This window comes from Furipterus horrens, unplaced genomic scaffold, assembly GCF_987537825.1.
Source record: "Furipterus horrens unplaced genomic scaffold, mFurHor1.1.pri manual_scaffold_6, whole genome shotgun sequence".
Classification (NCBI taxonomy): Eukaryota; Metazoa; Chordata; class Mammalia; order Chiroptera; family Furipteridae; genus Furipterus; species Furipterus horrens.
In genome coordinates this window covers 52,317,425-52,337,087 of record NW_028327176.1, presented here as the reverse complement: position 1 = coordinate 52,337,087, position 19,663 = coordinate 52,317,425, and the positions used below count along the sequence as shown (strand labels likewise).

Genomic DNA, 19,663 nt, shown 5'->3' with positions numbered 1-19,663 from the left:
AGACTAGGTACTATTTATCTTGAGAACATGTATGGAACGGGTTCTTTCTGCTGGGCCATATAAAATGATTTCTTTAAAGTCTCTTAGTGCACCTCCTGTCATGTAGGTGCACCTGTCATAGGATTATTCTGGTGTAATGATTACGCAGTAACAAAAGTGCTCTCTCTCCCTACTGCCTTTGAGGAGAGGATTTCTGGGCTGGAAGGCTTTTGTTTTGTTTTATTTTGATTTGTTTTGTTTTGTTAATTATATTTCACCAATACAAACAGGATCTCTGGGGTGCCAACCCTGGCACATCATCCAAAGTCTCCACCAACACCAAAGAGCAAGAACTGACTGCTTGCAAAGAAAATAAACAATTACCCGGAACTCCCCGATGAGAGCATCAGTCCTGAGCGAACGGGAGTCTACCACCTGGAGGAAAAGATAAATTAAAACACTCATTTACAAGTAAATGTTGGCCCAGACAGGGTCCAGCCCAATAGTTCTTCCCTCCCTTACTCTATTCCACAGATGGTGCTAAGCCGCATTTAATCGGCACAAGAACTCTATGGAGTAGGTGCTATTATTATCCCCACTTTAGAGATGAAGAAACAGAAGCAAAGAAAGAGAGATTACAGGACCTGTTCAGAACCAAACAACCCCTAAATGTCAGAGGCAGGGTGAGAATCCAGTTTGGCAACTATGTTGCCTTCTGGAGGAAAGGAACAAAGTGCTGCTGGAGTCCAGAGAGAGAACATCTTGGCCAGAAACAGGCACACAGACAATCTAAGGTGAAAATCAGTGCGCCCACTGCAAGAACGATTTCAGGGCCTGACCCCGGACCCCTGGGGGTGCTGAGCAGCAGGGACTCCCCACTCAGAAGCTGCCTCCACCTGAAGTGCTGAAGGCATTTCTGTGATCAGCAGAGCTTTGGGGTGAGCTGCTCCACATCAGCCGAGCCCTGGGCCTGCAGGCTTCTCTCTCTCTCTCTCTCACACACACACACACACACACACACACACACACACATGTACAGTGAACAGGCATGTGTGTACACACAGTCCACAGAGGATGCTTTGATGGGTAAAACATACCGTGATAAAGATGGGCTCATCAAACAGCTCCGATGGAGAATCAAACACGTTGAAGAAAAGAGTCTGTTGGTTCAGGGCAAAAGGGAGATGAGTTAGTGCCTGCCAATCCCCAGGCCAGGGAGAGGGTCAGCCACCAACCACAGCCTTCAGGGCTGGTCCTCGTGGAAAGTGTGGGGTGAGCTCAGCCCAGCACTGGGCTCTGGGGACATGACAGATTCTGGGATGTTCCTCCCCTGACCTCACAGAGGTTGTCATCTCAGGGACGGGGTGGGTGGCTGACCCTACCAATGACAGGGATGTGGGGCTGTGGAGCCCAAAGCAGTTCCTCAGATAGCTTATTCAAGACCTGGCACATCTCTCGACCCAGCGTTAGCACCACATGTAAAAACTGAATGCACTGCCAGGAGTCTGCTGTGGGATCCCAATTGGGAGGACCCACCAAGGCCCTAGCCCTAATACCCAGAGCCCCCACCTCATTGAAGAGTGGACTGTTTCCCTTGTGGATCCGCGTCCGCTTGGTCTGACCGGCAGCAGTGACCTTGACCACAGGCTTGATGTTCACCCCTGGCAGCTGCCGCCCCTCAATCACCTGGACCCTGATCTGAAAGCCAGGATGGGTCATGAGCAGGAAGAAAGTGGAAGTGGTCAGAAACACACACACACACACACACACACACAAACACTGCCCCAAAAGAGTCAGAAAGCTCAGGGACCATCCTGACTGCTGTTCTCTTGAGAAGGATATTAAAAAAGAATTAGGAGAGCCTTGTAAAAATAATCATATTTTCCCACCAATGTTCCTTGCACCTACAAAATTCCAGTGTTCCATGTAAGAGCTGCCAGGCTACCCCAGGTAAGCGACCAGCATTAAATCCCAGCGCTGGGCTAAGGCGGTTTGACGTTGTAGTCAACACCGGCAACTCCTGCGGCGCACCTGAACCCAAGCTGTATTGACTCCGTCTTTCCCTTGGATCCTTCAGCTGCGAAGAGAGGGGGGGTCTGCTGCATGGGCAACAGCAGACCCTCCATATTATCCTGCCCAGGCTCTGTAGCTTCAGCGTCATCGCAAGATGTCGATTCAACACAGGAGGAGACAGATACTACCATGTCACTCCCGAGTCAGACTGCACAGCCATTCTCGGCGGTGCAGATAGACTCTTAAGAAGCTACACCATCGTCTCTCGAGACGGACGGCTGCCGACGACGACGACGATGGGGGTTGTGAGTTGAGTTGGTCATTTTAGTTACCAACTAAATTCTTTAGTTTTGTATTTCTTCACAGATGGGGGGGGGCCAAGGATCCATCCCACATTCATTGACACCTCAGGCCCTTTGATGTTGATGCTGATGCTTTTAAGTGGCTTGAGCTTTCTTCACTGACAGTTCCCTCAGAGATCGAACTCAGAGAGTGAAGTGCTCCCTCTATAAGATGCAATAATGTCTCACATTCTGAGAAATGAATTAAGAGTTTTTTCACTGAACTATAAGTAAATGAAGGTTTTAAGAATATCTGCTTCTAAATTTAGGCAAAATATTTAAAATATGATATTTTAAAATACCAAAACAATTTTCATGGAAAATAATGTATTTACAAGTTCTAATTTCTAATTACAGTTATTTATTTATTGCCAGGTTTTTTTAAAAATAGCATACTATAGAAGAATATATTATTAATAACAATGGAAAGGTAGAGAAGTGGTTTTTACTCTCTTCTTTTTGCTGTCTTTTCCAAATTTTCTACAATAAAAATATTAACTTTCTAAGAAGAAAAAAGGCAATAAGAACATGTCTTGGGAATAATAATAATAATAAATAAGCTAGAATTTTGTCTTTCAGGCAAACATAGTGCTGATAGGTAGCACTTTTGCCTAACTTAACATGTTTTAGCACTAAAATATATTCTTTACTATTTGTTGCACTTAATAAAGATTTGTTATCTATTTTTAATGTTAAAAGGACGTAGTTCTACCCTGGCTGCTGTGGCTCAGTGGATTGAGTGCCGGCCTGTAAACCAAAGGGTCGCTGGTTTGATTCCCAGTCGGGCACATGCCTGGGTTACCGGCCCAGGGGTCGGTTTGGGGGCATGAGAGAAACAACCACACATTGATGTTTCTCTCCCTCTCTTTCTCCCTCCCTTCCCCTCTAAATAAATAAATAAATAAAATTTTAAAGTACATCATTCTGAAGAGTTAAATATCACTAAATGCAACTCTATCAAAATGAAAATTTTTGTAGAAAAGCAAATGAATAAGCAAAGGACCAAAATTAAAAGGCAAATAAAATGAAATGGATTTTTGGATAAAAATACGTCAAAGGGTTAATATTAGTTCTATTCTCTGAAAAGCTTGAACAAATTCAAATTTCATAGACTTTCAGAAAGATCCATAGCTATAAGGAAGGGCATGTATATAGAAAAAAGAAAGATAGCCAAACAGGGCTTCTCAGATCTGGGGATCTCGTTAAAATGCAGATTCTGATTCAGCCAGTCTAGGGTTCTGCATTTCTGCCCAGCAAACACGTGATTGGTGCTCATGCTACTGGTCCTGGGACACACTCTGAGTAGAAGAAGCCAGCCAGCCAGATAAACTGTGGCTGCAAACCAGATAACTGATGTAAAGATATGCTGAATCTCTCAGTGCACCCACCGCCCCTCTTTTTTTTAGAGCAAAACCAGGGGCTGAGTAGAGGCTCATTCCGAGGCCCCAAGATGTGAACTGCCTATTTCGCATCTTCCCAGGGCCTGGGAAAACCAGACTTCCCACTAGGAAAGCTTTTCTGGTCTTCCCTAAGGCTGGACAGACCGGCACCAGCAGCTGTTGACCCACTAACGGAGGGGACTGTGGTCAGAGAGTCGGCCCATTACCTGGAAGTCCTGCGGCTTATCCGACAGCACCTTTCTGGGTGTGGGTGCGCTTCTCTTCCTTTTATTCCCACGGTGGTATGGGGGAGGATGGGAAGCTGGCTTCTTCGGAGTAGTAGGATCCCCGGGGCCCAGGGCACCAGTCTGATCCAGGAATGGCTCTGCCTCATCTCCTGTAAGCAGCTGGTCCTCAGTGTCCTCCTCTCCTCCTGTGTCTGGGAGGAGAGGGTGCTAATGAGTTCTGGGTCCCTCGGCCCCGCCCTTGGGATCAGCCAAGCTAACAGAGGATCCAAAGGGCCTGGGCATCAATATTGCCCCTCTCCTCCCATCAACAAGCCAGGATGGATGAGGAAGGAAGAAGAGAAACTTGAAACAGTTCAAACATGGGGGCAGTCAGTCCAGTTAGTCCACAGGAAGGAAAGAGAATGGCCCTGGCCCCCCCCCCCCCGTGTCCTGCAGGATGGAACCCCCTGACCACCTCGCCCCCGTCTTGTGAGCTGCTGAAGGCAGCAATGAGATGGTTATAGTGATAGTTCGGGGGTCAGGACAGCCCTGGCTATGTCTCACCCGTGGGGGCCAGCCACTTCTTTCCAGAGCATCTCGTGTCCACAGTGCTGTCACTGAGCAGGGACCAAGTCTCGGCCCGGCTCTGTCCCCAACCTGGCACGTGGGCAGGGCACAGCCCCAGGATGGGAGGAGGGGGCTGAGTGAGGGCAGCTGGCCCAGCTCCTCCTTTACCACCCAACCCGGCTCGCCCCTGCCCTCCCCCCCAACCCCGCCCCCACCACAGCCTGACACAGAGCTCAGGAGCAGATGCCTTGCCCGTTAGAGACTGTCCCTCTCAGCACCTTCCAACCAGGACTGGGAGTTAGTCATCTCTGAGAGCCTCCCTTGAGCAGCATGAACCTAACAGAGCCACATTCGGGGCCCTGAACCCTCCCCACCCTCTGTCGCCTAGACTGTAGCCCAGAGCGAGCTCCCTATGCCCAAACTCAGACAGAGCAAAAGCCTTGACAAGATGGGCCTGCTTTGCCTCCCTCACTGAGCGCCCCATGCAGGACTGGGCTCCAGGACAGGCTCAGGGTGCACAGAGGCAGGGGATGCTCAGGTGTAATACTGTGCCTGCCTCTTGGTCTCTTCACCGTGAGAGAAACTATAGACTCTTTCCCATGGGTGAATGCCTACCTGGCCTACCTGTGTGTAGCTTCCTGCCCACCTCAGCTGGCTGGCTGGACCAACCAGGTCCCCTACTGGAAAGCCAGCCACCCTGGGCTTGGTCTTCCCTTGACAAGCCCAACAGAGGTGAATGAAGTGAACTGAAGCAACCTTGGGTCTTAGCTAATTGTAGGCTCTTTTCACAGATGATAAACTATAGGCCCAGAGAGGGAGAGTGGCCAGCCCAAAGTCACACAGCTGATTGATGTCAAAGTCAAGACTGGAACTCGTGTCTTCTGACTTTAACCCAGAGCTCTTTCAAGGAAAATCCCGCTCTTTTGTCGCATGTCAGCACCAAAGGTCTGCTAAGTGCCAGGGCAGGGAAGCACTAGGCTCTGGGGAGTGGGCAGGGCTTCAGGTATCACCTGGGACAGACCCCATCTCAGCACAGGCATACCTTCTAAAGCACCCACCCATCCGAAGCTGCACAGTGCAGAGTACCCAGTCCAGGCACAACTCCCTCCCTGAACAGCTTTGTGGGGGTGGGGAGGGAGGGGCAGTCTCTTCATACTAATAATCCTAGTGGCACTAGGGTAGCACACCCTCCTGTCTTCTTCCTGTGTGGCAGGAAGCTGCTCTCAGGTCTCCCACCCACCAATGTCTGCTCTTCTCCCCCAACCTGGGGTAGGCAGCACATGCTGCGGAAGCCTCATGTGGTCCCCACCCCAGGCTCAGGAGCTTCAGCTATACTTCTTCCACTGGGCGCTTCCAAGGTGAAGGGGTTCCTCACCTCCCATCATATCTTGGTCAGGCAGAGTCGGGGAGGGTTCCAGAGGAGTGGTGGGTGGGAACAGGGGCACAGCTCCAGGGAGTGGCGTGTACGACACCTGCAGGACCAGCGAGGCCTGGGAGAGATAGGTGAGGGGGGAGCAGGTTAGTGCATTGGTCTCAGACCACTGCCCTCCACCCTCTTTCCTGTTCCTTTCATCCCTCCACCAAGGAAGATGGCTCTGATGGGTCAGGTTTGCAGGAGGCTGTGGCAAAGCCTCCTCTCAGGGTCCATCAACATAGTCATATGGTTAAGAGCACAGAACCTGAAGTCAGGTTTCCCCAACCAGGAGCTGTGCAACCTAGGGCAGGATCTGTAACCTCTCTGTGCCTCCATTTCCTCCTCCATAAAACAGGGGTACTAATAGCAATAGTACCTTCCCCATGGGTCCAATGAGAGTTAAATGAGTTGACAGAGCACATCCTAAACTTCTATAAATGAATCATCAACCCAGTCTCTCCTGCAGGATTTTTCCACTCTCCACCCAGGCCTATCTTCAGGAAAAAGCCCCCTTAACCATTCTGCTCAGGTGAGGGCCCTCCCCTGTGTCTCCACAGACCATACAGCCTTGGTCTGCTCAGCCTTGTTCTGCTCAGCCTTGGCTCTGAGCCTGGCGCCTGAGCCCTCTGCACTCCCAGAAGCACCTCTGTCCCCACCTCACCTGCAGCTGCTCCAGCTTTGACCAGCCAAAAGGAAAGCGAGGGGTCGCATCATTCACATGGACAGGGGAAGGCTGCCTGTGCCCCCACCCACCTGACCCTGACATGACACCTGCACTGTTCCAAGGGGCCCTTCCAGCCCTGAAACTCCTAGGCCAGTGGGGGCCTGGCCGAGCCTTTCCTGGAACCCCAGGTCCAACAGACCTCCTGGGGTGGGCTTTTTGTAGTCAATCAAAGTAATAAATGCTCTATTTTTAAAAGTCTGGAAAGTTCAAAACTTTTAAAGAAAGAAAAACAAGGAAAAAGAACAAATTGCTACAATTCCACCACTGTTCACATTTAGCTATCATTCTCTCTAATCATTTTGAACAGTATACAGCTAGCTCTGTTATATATAAAATGCTTTTCTTTTACTTAACATTAAACAATAAGCATTTCCCCAGGTTTTGACAAACCCTTTATAAACATAATTGTTAATGATGCATTATATCGTCTAAGTGTCTCTGGTACAATCCATTAGGCATCTATCTCTACTGAGTAATATTAGGGATGTCCAGAAACTCCGGGAGCAAATTCTGATTCTGAGACAGAAGGTGCTCAAGGCCCTGGATATATCCAGCTCTGGGGCTTGAACCCTCCAGACTGGGGTCTGAGCAGGGGGGCAGCCAGAGTAAGTAAAGGCAGGGCTGGTGGGAGGGTGGGACTCAGAACACTGAGGAGAGGCCCTGGAGGAGGCGAGGCCTGCGAAGGCAATGAGACCCCTCAAGTGCCAGATCCAAGGCATTCCCTAACCGCCGCTGCAGGTTCCTAAACCACCACCCGGTGCCGCCACTGGTGCAGCCAGTGCCCCCAGCACTCCCAACTCAAGCCCCTGCAACCCAAAGAAGGAGAAGGCACAGCCTCTGGGGCCCCGCCCCAAATACCCAGCCCCGCCCATAGCCCGACTGACTGCTGGAGACTCCAGTTCAGGTCTGGGGTGGGTATGAACATCTGTATTTTTCCGTACTCAGTCAAAAGGGAATTCACGCTCTGTAGAGAAATAACTAATTGCATGGTTATACCAGGATTGGTAGAAGGTGACCCTGGGGCACTTTTTATTCCAGAAGGCAAAGAAGTACTCAAAGAATGATAGAAACATACCAAAAGGACAGAGGAGACTCAGTGGCTGCTACTAGCCAAATCTGGGACAATTTAAACATGAAAATAAGTAATAGTAACATTAAACCACTGAATAAAAGAGGAATACATGAATCCATATGGGAATAAATAAATAAGGAAGGAAGCTTTTTCTTACAGTGAAGTGCCAACTGATTAGTGCAGGGGAAAAAAAAAATTGTTACAGAAACAGGGGTGTTCCAAAAATCCCCAGAGTTTGCGGCGGGGGGATGGGGAGAAGGAAGCAGCTTTTAAAATGCCTCCATATGCCTGAGGCTGGTGGCTAGTGTTTTTTTTATGCAAAATGGCTTTAATGCATCTGAAGCCTCAGGTAGATGGGAGGGGACTTGGACCAGGGGATGGTATGGAAAAAGCACACAGAGCCTGCATAAGGTTCTGTGAATGGTCAGAACTGGTTACCGCACCCACTGCATCAGAAGACGTAGTCAGGGATTTAAAAATAAGCGGCAGACATTTTAGCCAGGCTGACTGTGCGAATTTGACTAAGGCTGAGGCTGACTGTGCGGATTTCAAAAGGACTAACTATGCAGGTTCCAAGGAGGCTGAGAATCCACGAGGTTCTGGATTAAAAGCTGGTGGACCCCATAACACAGACGAGGTCTCCCCAATCAGGATTGAATGATTGGCAGCTACTGGTAAAGCTGAACTGTGTTTGGAAAGTAGGGAAAGGGTTTCTCTGACTTTTCTAAAACTAGCCTGGTTTGGTGGGGGGGGGGGGGCAAGGATATGTGTTTATGGGTGTTTTAAAGAACATAAGACTTGACAGCAGAAATCCACAAGTAACTAAATCTATATAACTGTTAAATAAACTTTTTCTTTTCGCTAAACTCTGGTATTGAAAGTTATAATTTTGGCGGCAGGCAAGCGGGCCCCTAACTAAAGAGCCAGTGGGTTTGTTTTCAATTGGAGCAGCCCAGGGGTTCTGTAACAAAATAACTGACTTAGAATACCACCATTTAACAACCATCAAAACAATAATTAACCCAATCAAGAAGCAACAATGATTGTTAAAACTGTTGGGTAAAAGTTGGATCAGGCACCGGGTCTTTACACAGAGTAGCTCCCCTTCAAATTCTTACTTATTAGAGGAATGGATTTGGGATTAGTGGAGAAACCCAGCAAATGCTACTTTAACCAAATGAGCAAGCTTAATAGCACAGTAATAGAACAAATCAAAACCATATCACCCCGGGATGCAGTGAGGGCAGCACAGCATCACCGTGCAGTACCTGCCCAAGGTGCACAACCTGAATCAAATCGCAAGGAAACATCAGACAGGCCCAAGCTGAGGAACGGTCTCAAGCTACAAGCCTGTATTTCCAAAAATGTCAAGGTCACCAGGTTATAAAAGTCAAAGAAAGACTGAGGACTGTTCCCAGAGAGAAGGACACTAGAGAGACAAAACAACTAACACAACCCATGATCCTTAATTGGATCCTTTGTTTCCAACAGACACTGTTGAAAAAGTTGATGAAACTTGAATGCAGGTCAGTGGATTAGATTGCAATGCTGTCTCAACGTTCATTTTATCAATGTTGAAGGTTGTTATGGTTCAGTAGGAGAAAGCCCTAATCAGAGAAAATACACACTAAATTCAGGAAGGTGGGCCTGGAGGTTGGCAACTTGGCCTCAAATGATTTGGGACAAAATATTCTTTATCCTACTCTTGCAACTTTTCTCTGAATCTTAAATCACTTTAAAATAGAAGGTTGAGAAAACCAAAGAAGTCTGCTACTGCTTCCACCACGGGAATCTCACTCAGCAGAGACACATAAGGCCCCCACCCACTCATGCTGATTTCCACTCTTGAGGAGTCATGTGAGGTCAAGACCAGCCACATAATTTGCAGGCCTGGTGCAAAATAGAAGTTCAGGCCCCTTGTTAAAAATTTACTAAGAATTTCAAGATGGTGACAGCAGAGAATCTAACCAAGCACAAGCCCCAAATACCCATGAGGCTGCCCTGTGTGAGGTCTGCTCAGCTCAGCCTGAGTGGGTCCTGCATCCGAAAGACTGGGAGTGGGGCCCCACCTGAAAGAGCTGTCCATTCATTCATTTGCTCATTCATTCCTGCCTCAAATATGTACTGAGCACCTGCAAGGAGCCAAGCACCAAGCACAGCAGGATACTGGGTTACTTCCATGAACAAAGCAAAGGCTCCCGCCCTCACAGAGCTGACATCTGACAGAGGAAACAGACAATAAATAATAAACAAAATAAATATATACTGTATTTTTTGCACTATAAGACGCACCTGACCATAAGACACACCTAGGTTTAGAGGAAGAAAACAAGAAAAAGAATATTCTGAACCAAATGGTGTACTAAAATATTTAATAAAATATAACAGAATATTTCAACCATGTAAAGTGAACAGCAGTCAACGGCAGTATTAAGAACATCATCACTGTCATTAATAAATGAGGAGAGACTTTAAGGTTCAAGTACTCTTCTAGTTTTCTGGGAACCCCAAGTCAGGTAATACACATCATGGTCTGTGACACAATATTTGCTCCATAAGATGCAGACATTTCCCCCCATTTTGGGGGGAAAAGAAAGTGCATCTTATGGAGCGAAAAATACAGTACATTTATACAGTATGTTAAAAAGAAAAGTAAAGGTAAACCAGAGCAAGAAAGATCAGGGGAGCAGAAGGGAGTGCAGGTTGTTGTCAAATCATGTGCTCTGAGTGGACTCCAGTGGGGTGAAGAGAGCTGAGCAAAAACGTAAAGGGCTCACTGCTTGGCTGTCCTGCAGCCCCAGGTACTTCTTACACTTGGTGGCTGAGGTCCCCAGACCCTGGGGCCAGAATGTCTTGAAAAATACCCTTTCCTATTCTTCAGAGCTCACCCTGCCTACCCACCCCCTCCACATCACATGGGGGTGCCTGGTACCCAATCTCTGTGCAGAGTTGGAGATACAGGAGTGTAACACTTTGGCCTGGGTGTCAGCACCTTAGCACTTGGGCTCAGGAGCAGCACCCTAGAATCCCGCAACCATCTCACAACCCTTCCTGGGGTTTCCTAAGTATCCCGTTTCCTTCACACTGAGAACTCCATACCCACCTCCTGAAGGATGGGCAATATGCTGGCAACTCCAGATACCTGAATGAGATTTACAGCCCAGCCCCAGGCCCATCTTTTCTATGTCTGACAAGGAGCCACAGGAGCTCCCCTGGCAGCTTCACGGGACCCAGAACTCAGGATCTGAAGCAGGTCTCGCCACCAGGGGGCAGGCTCCAGGGACCACTGCTTCAAGACCTGGGTGGTTAATACCGGAGGCCTCGCCCCTAGCTCTGCTGAGAATCTAAGAAAGGCGGCATGTCTGTGGGACTTACCCACTGTCAGGACATCCCACCCTCACCATGACATCACACTTCATCCCCTGTCCCCATCTCCAGATATAACCAGAGCTGAGATTTTCCCCCTGCGGGGTGTACGTGAGCTCCATGCTTTCCCAACCACAGGACCTTGGCCTACAACCCCCAGGAGGACCCTATTTAAGTACCCCCACATGACAGCCCCATTCCACAGGTCTCCAACCCCAGCACCACCGTGCAGACATCCTACCACAAGATCATTAGCAGTCAGTCGTGTGTCCACCTGGGTCAGGAACCTTAGTCACCCACATCTACCATCTTGGGGTCACAGTCAAGAATATCACAGAATTCTGAAGGGTCCCAAGAAACAAAAGGCAAAGACAGGGGACACCTCATCAGATCCTCCTACAGGTTGTGCAGCCACACACTTCCTGAGGGACAGGAAAGCCCCGCATGTGCCCGGGTCTTACTTACCCTTCCCTCAGACAACATCCAGAAGCTGGCGGAGGACAAGATGTGGCCCTGAGCTGAGATGGGGGGAGGGGGGAGCAGCATCTTCAAACCACCGGAAGGACACTCAGGGGTTCACCAGAACATGTTGTCTGCCACCCCAGGCCCCTGCTCCCAACACACAGTGCTTTCCTGGCTCTCTGGCCCACAACACCACTGGGTTCCTTGTGTTCTTGTCCCCCAACAGGTTCCTCTTTCTGATCTGACTGGCTGTTAAGGCCGAGGCTATGCCAATACAGTGTTCATGGTGTAGCCAGACCCTCATCAGCAAGCTGCTCTCTCTCAAAAGATATTTGTGAGCACGGTACTTCTTTCCTCCACAGGCGTCCATACTCCCATGGCTGGAGGCTCCCCCAGGATAGGGCTAGTGTTTTCCTCTTCAGTCTAGACTCTGTCTGAGGACGGAGTTGGCATCTTCTCATGGTTCATGGCGCAGTGTGCCATATCTGAAGGGACTTCAGTGAGAACCCTGAGCAACAGGCAGTTGGAGTCTACACCCAGCTTGCAGCAGGCCTCTCTCCTCCTCTCAGCCCCTCTGGGTTTCCTAAGGATGCCGCAGGCCCTGTGTTCACTCCTCTCACTCCATCAGCAGGTCCTGTGGCCACGGAGACAGTCTGAGCTACAACCAATCAGGGATGCCTGGCATGCACTGCCCACTGGGCTCAGCCCAGAAATTGACTTCAACAAAGGGCCAGGGAGAACCTATAGCTTCTGACAGGGCTCTCTGTCCCTTGTCATAGTCCGTTTTCTGTGCCTCCCGCCACAGTGCAGCCAGCCCCAGGTCCCAGGTGGGAAGCCCCAGCTCAGAAGAGACCTGCCTGGGGCTGCACTTAGTGCACTTAGTGCTATCACAGGGACTCAAAGGTGGTCCTGGCCCTCTCCACAGGCCAGAGCTGCCTCCTGGGCAGCAGGGAGGGAGGCCCCATCTTTCTCAGGCTGCACTCAGCTGGGGGCTGAACCAAGAGGGGCCCAGCCCTCCTCTCCCATCCATCACCTTCCAAGAGTGAGAGGAGAGGCCAGGCCTCTGCGGTGTCACTGGCCTGGTTCAGCCCCATGGACAAGGACCAGGTGTGAAAAGCTCTGTCTCAGGAGGTGACACCCGGCTGATGTCAGAGAATCACTCAGTGGTATAGGAGAAAATCCCCACACACCTGCACTGGCAATTTGAACTAAAAACAATTGGGAGCCTCAGGAGTCAAAGGGAAGTCAAGAGGGTACTCAGGAGTGATGGAGACAAGCTCAGTGAACACTGCCCTGACCCAGAATGTTCTACCAGTGAGCCTGGGCTGAGAAAGGAATGGATTCCCCTGGGACGTGGCATGTCCCCCTCAAGGAAGAATCCTGGTTTTCGCAGCCTAAGACTCCTCAGGAGAAAGTTCCAACATCTGGAGGGCAGTAAACCAGGAGTCCATGCAAGTCCCTTCCAGCCCTGGGAGTTTATGAGTGTACCCTCTGACTCATGTGCCCACTTGGACATCCATTCACTGTGTAACTTCAGTTAGTCACCCTCTTCCTCTAGGTCTCGGGGCCCACTAGCGATTCTATTCAGAGCTCTGCCCAGACTGGCCACTTCTGACTCAGCAAGCCAGCGAGGTGCCCCATACACACTCACACACTCAAACTCACGCTCTCACACACTTATATTCTCACAAACTCACACTCACACACTCTAACACACTCACTTATACACTCACACACACACACTCTCATAAACTCATACACTCACACACTCACATTTATACACTCTCACACACACTCACACTCACGCACACTCCATGGGGCAAGGCACCCCACTCTGTCAGAAAGAATGCTAGCCCAGAATCCCCCCAGGTGCCACCACTTCTTCCAAATTGATACTCTCCCCAGTGCATCCTGGGAGGCTGACCCAGAGAGAAGGTCAGGAATTCTAATGCCCAGGAAGAAAGAACCCTGCAGAGTATATTTAGCTCACTAAAAATAACAGGAGGCCAGAGATGAGGGCTGGAAATTGTCTACAAGAACTGGGAGAGCACTGGGAAGGTTTGGGGAGGACGGAAAGGACAAAGGAGGAAAGGAAGGGAGTCTGGGTGGCGGGAGGGGGTGGGGCACCTGTCTGTCTCCCTTCCCTTGTGATGTACGCTCCAGATGATTCAGATATTCTGGATGTAAAGCAGGGGGGTTGGGTGGTGAGAAAGGGCTGCCAGGGAGATTGGGGTGGGGAGCACAACCAAGGCTGTGGGAAGCTTGGGAAGACATCGGTCTCTAGTGAAAAACTAACCCCAGGAAGGGACACAGGGGCAGGCCTAGCTGGTGTGAGGCAAGGATGACTCCAGTCCTGCAGGTGGAGCCAGGCTCGCTCTCCTCCCCCTCCCATATCTCATCCACCCACGAGCCCCTGCCAGGAACCCTGAGCTCTGGCCAGGCAGGGCTAGACCTGGTTGCTGGGAGCTGGCGTGGGTCATAGCAACACAGCCAGAAATGGGCCTGATGCAGAGGTTCATTGAGCACTTACCCCTGTAGGCTGCTTCTTGGCGTCCAGCAGGGGGGCATTGTAGCTGGCAGACAGACTGGGGGTGGCAAGGACCTCCTGGAGTGGGATCTTGGCTTCCCCCAGGAACCTGAGAGGAGGGAAAAGTAGAATATAGAAAACTAGCCTAATGTGTCTGGCTCTACTCCCACCACACCCCTTACCACCCTCACTACCACACAAACACCACACAGATAAGCTGATCTTTCTAGAACAGCAGTCACCTAGGACCCTCAAGGCTCCCCCTGCCCTGGTCACCCTATGCACCATCCCTGGAAGGTCAGGCCCCTCTCCTGGCACGAGAGGGACAAGGGACACCTTCCCTTTTCCCAAAGTCAACTTTGACCCCTCTCTGCCCCTCCCAGAGGCCCAGCCCTGCCACCCCGCCTGTCTGGGTGGCCCACATAAGGGCTGCCTTGGCCATCAGACCTCAGCCACCATCAGATGGGCTTCTCCTGAAAGGAGGGCAGTTTCCCCACCATCACATCCACATTGCTCCCACACCTCAGCAGCCCATCTAACCCGTGTCTACACAGGCTGTCTATACTGCTTTCCTAGAGCTTGGCCAACCAGTCCACTCCCGAGAGGCCCAGGACTGCCCACCATACACCTGAGGCCACATCTCTGACTGGGGGCTGGCTGGGGGCCCCATAAATGGATGGGCTCTTAGAAAAGAGTAGGTTACTGTGTGATGATCAGCGAAGGGACCCTTCAAAGAGTGCCAAGGAAAATGGTTATGTTTCCCAAACTGCACTCCACAGTGGCAGAAGGACATCAGGAGCAGCAAGCAGCCTGTGTCAATCACAGTTGCAGCCTGGTGCCTGCACTGTCCTTCTGCGTACTTCCTGCATATGAACAAGGAACACCTCAGGTGCCCTCTCAGCGTTTGCTTCTCAATTTTTTTTCTTAATGTTTAAACAGCACACCTGTTATCTGAGCCCTTCCTTCTCTTAGTCTCTGCAACAACTGATTTGAATATGGGTTTTTATGACCTCATGAAATAAAACTTCAATCTTGACCTAAGCTGATTTTTAAAACTGGCTGCTTACAACATCATATGGTAACTATCAAAAAAACAGAAAACAACAAATGCTGGTGAAGCGTGGAGAAATCGGAACCCTGTGCAATTAATAGGAATGAAAAAGGGTGCAGCTAATGTGGAAAACAGTATGGTAGCTCAGTTGGTTGGAGTGTCGTCCCAATGCACCAAGGCTGTGGGTTCTATCCCTGGTCAGGGCACATATAAGAAGCAACCAGTGAATGCAGGAATAAGTAGAACAACAAATCAATGTTTCTCTCTCTCTTTCCTCCTCCCTCCCTCCCTCTCGCCCTTCATCTCTCTTTCTCTAAAAATCAATGGGAAAGGAAGGGACAGGAAGGGACGGGAAGGGACGGGACAGGACGGGACGGGAAGGGAAGGGAAGGGAAGGGAAAAGGAAGAAAGGAAAAGGAAGAAAGGAAGAAAGAAAACAGTATGGTAGTTCCCCAAAACTTCAAAAATAGAACTACAACATGATCAAGCAAATGCACTTCTGGGTATTTATCTAGAAGAATTAAAAATCAGGGACTTTAAGAGATATTTGTACACCCACATTCATAGCAGCATTAGTCACAAAAGCTAAAAGGTAGAAGCAACCCAAGAGTCTATCAGCAGATGAATGGAGAAATAAAATGTTGGAATATTATTCAGACTTAAAAAGGAGAGAAATTCTGACACCTACTACAATGTGGATGAAACTTGAAGGCATTATGCTAAGTGAAATAAGACATATACAAAAGGTCAAATATTGTATGACTCCACTTATATAAAGTACCTAGAATAGGCAAGTTTGTAGAGATAGAAAGTAGAACAGTGGTTATCTGTGACTGGGTAGAAACGGGGAAGAGGAAGTCATTTAGTAAGTACAGTTTCAGTTTGGGTGACAAACATGTTCTGGAGATGGTGGTGGTGATAGTTGCTCAACAATGTGAATGGGTGTAGTGCCACTGAACTGCACACTTAAAATGGCGTGAGCAAAAAAGGGGCTATGTAATAAACCTGACAAGCTCAGATCATAGCAGGTAGTCACACATCCCAGGCCTATGGCTTCCTTACCAAAAGTCAATCTTTCCCTTAGTGGAACTTTGTCCATGGTTCTTATGTTCTAAGATAACACGTCTTGAAACATCAATTTTCTTTTCCTACCCCTCAAAGCACAAACCAAGGCGCCAGAGCACAAGACCACCAGAGCACGAGACCACAGAACACTTCACTGTTATCCTGTTCCCCGTATCCTATCTCTATGTACTATAAGTGCTAGTAGGCAGGGTAGTAAGAAACTAGGAAAATTCCTTGGCAAGTAGAATGGGGAAACTGAGACAGATAGCTGAGCAAACTGGCCAGCCATTTACAGCCAGATACAGAAGGTCACCTTCCTAGAGGTAACATCTAGGCCTCAGTTGTATTTCAGCTCCTGGCCCAGAAAAGCAGCAAAACCAGTTGAGTGACACCAGGAGCAACCACAGTGACCAATGAACTCTGCCCTGGCACTGACCAATCAGTGGGGACCACAACCCTGAAAGAGCACACCTGATGAATATTCTGCTAAAACCCTCCCCTGAGACCTCCCCTAAGATTCCCACCTGCAAGGGACAAACAAAAACCCTGAAAACAAAGGACCCCTCTGAGGGACAAGGACAGTGCCTTTCCCTTTCCCCTCTTCTTCCCCCACAGGTACACATCTCCTAAACTCTCAAGGTCCCCATGGGGCTTGCAACCAGGGGAGCAGCAGGCAGCAGCAGCTGGTCCTGGGCTAACCCCCTGATCCTGTACCCAAGGCCCCCTTTTCTTTTTAAAAAAAAAACTTTTAAAAGAGTATTTATTTATTTATTTTTAGAGAGTGTGGAAGGGAATGAGAAAAAGAGGGAGAGAAACATCAATGTGTGGCTGCCTCTCAACCGCCCCCAACTGAGGACCTGGCCTGCAACCCAGGCATGTGCCCTGACTGGGGATCAAAGGAGCAAAAATTTGGTTTGCAGGCCAGCGCTCAATCCACTGAGCCACACCAGCCAGGGTGGCCCCCTTTTCTCTGACTTCCCAGTGCACTAAAGCAGCATTGCTTCAGCTCATATCTTTACTATAACATTTTTAGAGAGCTAAAGCAGCCCACCCTGGGCTCTTCCATTGTTTCTTCCACGCTAAGCCCTTCTTTCTTTCACTGACCCCAGCTTTCATAAACATATTCTCAATCACCTTAGACCCTTGTAAAATCTTTCCTGGACGAAGTCAAAAACCCACACACTACGCCTGGCCCGAGGCAGACCCACTCAGAACCAGGTCCCCTGTCTGGTAACATTAATTAACTATCCTGTACCCAGCAATATAAAAGAAGTATGTGTTTCTCTGTTTTGCTTTTTATCCAATCCTAGATATTCCCCCCCTTTGCTTTCTCCTGCCTCCTTAGTCTACCACAAATGGACTTCCTGTACCTTCCTTACATCTTCTCCTTTGATCCTAAGTGCATAAAAAGAACTGCAAAACTCATTCTCCAGAACATTTTTTCAATCTGTTGAGATTTTGCTTCTGGGCAAGTCCTCAAAATTTGGTTCAAATATACACAAAAAATTTTTTTGACTGACAGTGGTTAAAATGGTAAGTTTTGTTATGTGTATTTTGCCACAACAAATAAATAAACTAGCTGCTTATTTATCCTGGACAATAACATCCCTCGATTTCCATCCCTCGCGGAACCAGCAGACTCTTGGTCACCTTGCAGGTTCCCTTGCTAGCAAGGCAATAAGCCTGACCTGCGTTCGAGATCAGTTTTTCTAATATTTCTTTAAAGAGAGGACTAAAAAGAGACATGTTCCAGGGTCCTAGCAGAGAACCATGCTAGTGGAGTCACATTTTCTAAAATTTGGACTGGTTTGTGTTCTAGTCCTTCACTGTCCAGAGCAAACTTGTATTTGGGCTCTGGGAGTGTCTCCATCCCAAGCAAGTGAGCGGAAGGCATCTGTCATTAGCATATTTCCTGAAGTATCCTCAGGATCCAGGCATTATCAAAAAGACCAGACAGTGGGTATAGAGGACCTATGCATCCATGTGACATTGACAATCAGAGTCACCCCTATCCTTCATGGGAAAGCAAAGGCAGCAGAGTGGAGAGACTTGCTTGAACAATCCCTCTTAGGGAGGCTGCCCTGAAATTCAGGTCCTCAGATTCCCTGAGGGGTCAGCCTGGGGAAGCGGGAGGCAGGCCTGGCTGAGGAGCAGAGGGAGCAGCAGGCCTGGTCGTTGGGTGCACACACTGCGGCGGCCACAGGGCACAGAGCAAAGCCAGGCCTCCCCTGCCTCCCTTTCTGGCACCCAGCCCACCCAGCACCCCCGCCCCCCTTCCCCCAGGAGAATTCCAGGAAGAGGGGCAGGAACAATGGAAGGAAATGCAAAAGGAAGCGCCAGCCCCTCCCCTGCCAGCCCAGGCACCTCTGGCCACAAAGGACTGCTTGTTATTTCCTCCCTTAAATGTCTTTCGGGCCATAAAATGCTCCCCCACCTACCAGCCCTGCCATAGACCCTGGGAGTCCCTCTGAGGAGCTGGGAGGCTTTGCAAGCCCTAGCCCCCTTGAAGGAAGGACTGCAGGCAGGCAGTCTGTCCCAAAGCCTCAGGAGTAGGAAGTCCCTAGTGGGCAGCACAGAAGTGCTCTGGGAGGAGGAAGGGGGGGGGGGCGAACAGTGGAGGGGACTCCCTGGGAGGTGGCAGCGGTCTGAGGCCACTGTTCATTCGTTTCACAGAGGATGAAGGAGCCGCAGCTTTATTCCAGGGGCCTCAGTCATGGGAAGGCCCAGACCCTTGAGGAGACCCACCCCATCTGGAGATGAAGACTGAGACACAGACCCTATAGCCTAGAGACCTTCCAAATCAGGGACACCCTGCTCTCAGGAGGCACTAACCAGTGGCCAAGTGTGGCAGACAGGATTCAGTAGGGCCTGGGGGTCCTGCACAGGCTGCCTTGTGGCCAGCCCCGGGTGTGTGCAGAGCCTGGCTGGCTGGTGGGCCTGGGCCCGCCCACTGCCGCCTACTCACAGAAGAACGCTGCTGCTCCCTCAGCCTCCCCAGCAACCCCTCCCCCACCATCGTCCCTCCTGGCCCTGCTGTTCTGGAGCGCCTGGAATGTGGGGGGGCAGGAGAAACGCCCAGGCTGAAAGAGCTGCTGCCATCCCAAAGATAGAATGAAATAGAAATTGACATGGAGGATGGAGGGAGAGGTTGAAGCTGTTTCCATTTCCTCCATGGAAAGAATGAATTCCCAAATCCACCATCCAGTAGGGCTACTGCCCTGTCAGAGATGGGAGAGGAGCTATGGGTGGTGGCCTCCAAAGCTGAGCCTTAAGTGGGAGGATGTGAATGAAGGGGGGCAAGTAAGTTTATTTTAATGAAGCACAAAGAAATCTAAACAAATTTATTTTAAAACATTGAGTCATTTTACATCATTGTTTATAAGAAGAAAACATGGGAGACAACCCAAATGTCTGTCACAGAAGAGGGATATAGTACAGTACAGTCATCCAATAGAAATGGGAAGTATACCATAGAC

The 19,663-nt window shown here is 49.6% G+C and overlaps 1 protein-coding gene across 1 annotated transcript in view; it reads right to left on the bottom strand.

Moving 5' to 3' along the window:
- DYSF (dysferlin) overlaps nucleotides 1-19,663 on the bottom strand; it is a 206,061-nt gene that overhangs the window by 149,506 nt on the left and 36,892 nt on the right. The window contains 7 exon segments of the mRNA XM_090281506.1: nucleotides 364-414; nucleotides 1,077-1,139; nucleotides 1,549-1,677; nucleotides 3,940-4,151; nucleotides 4,504-4,596; nucleotides 5,882-5,996; nucleotides 14,075-14,180. Coding sequence (XP_090137632.1) covers nucleotides 364-414; nucleotides 1,077-1,139; nucleotides 1,549-1,677; nucleotides 3,940-4,151; nucleotides 4,504-4,596; nucleotides 5,882-5,996; nucleotides 14,075-14,180 — 769 coding nt within the window.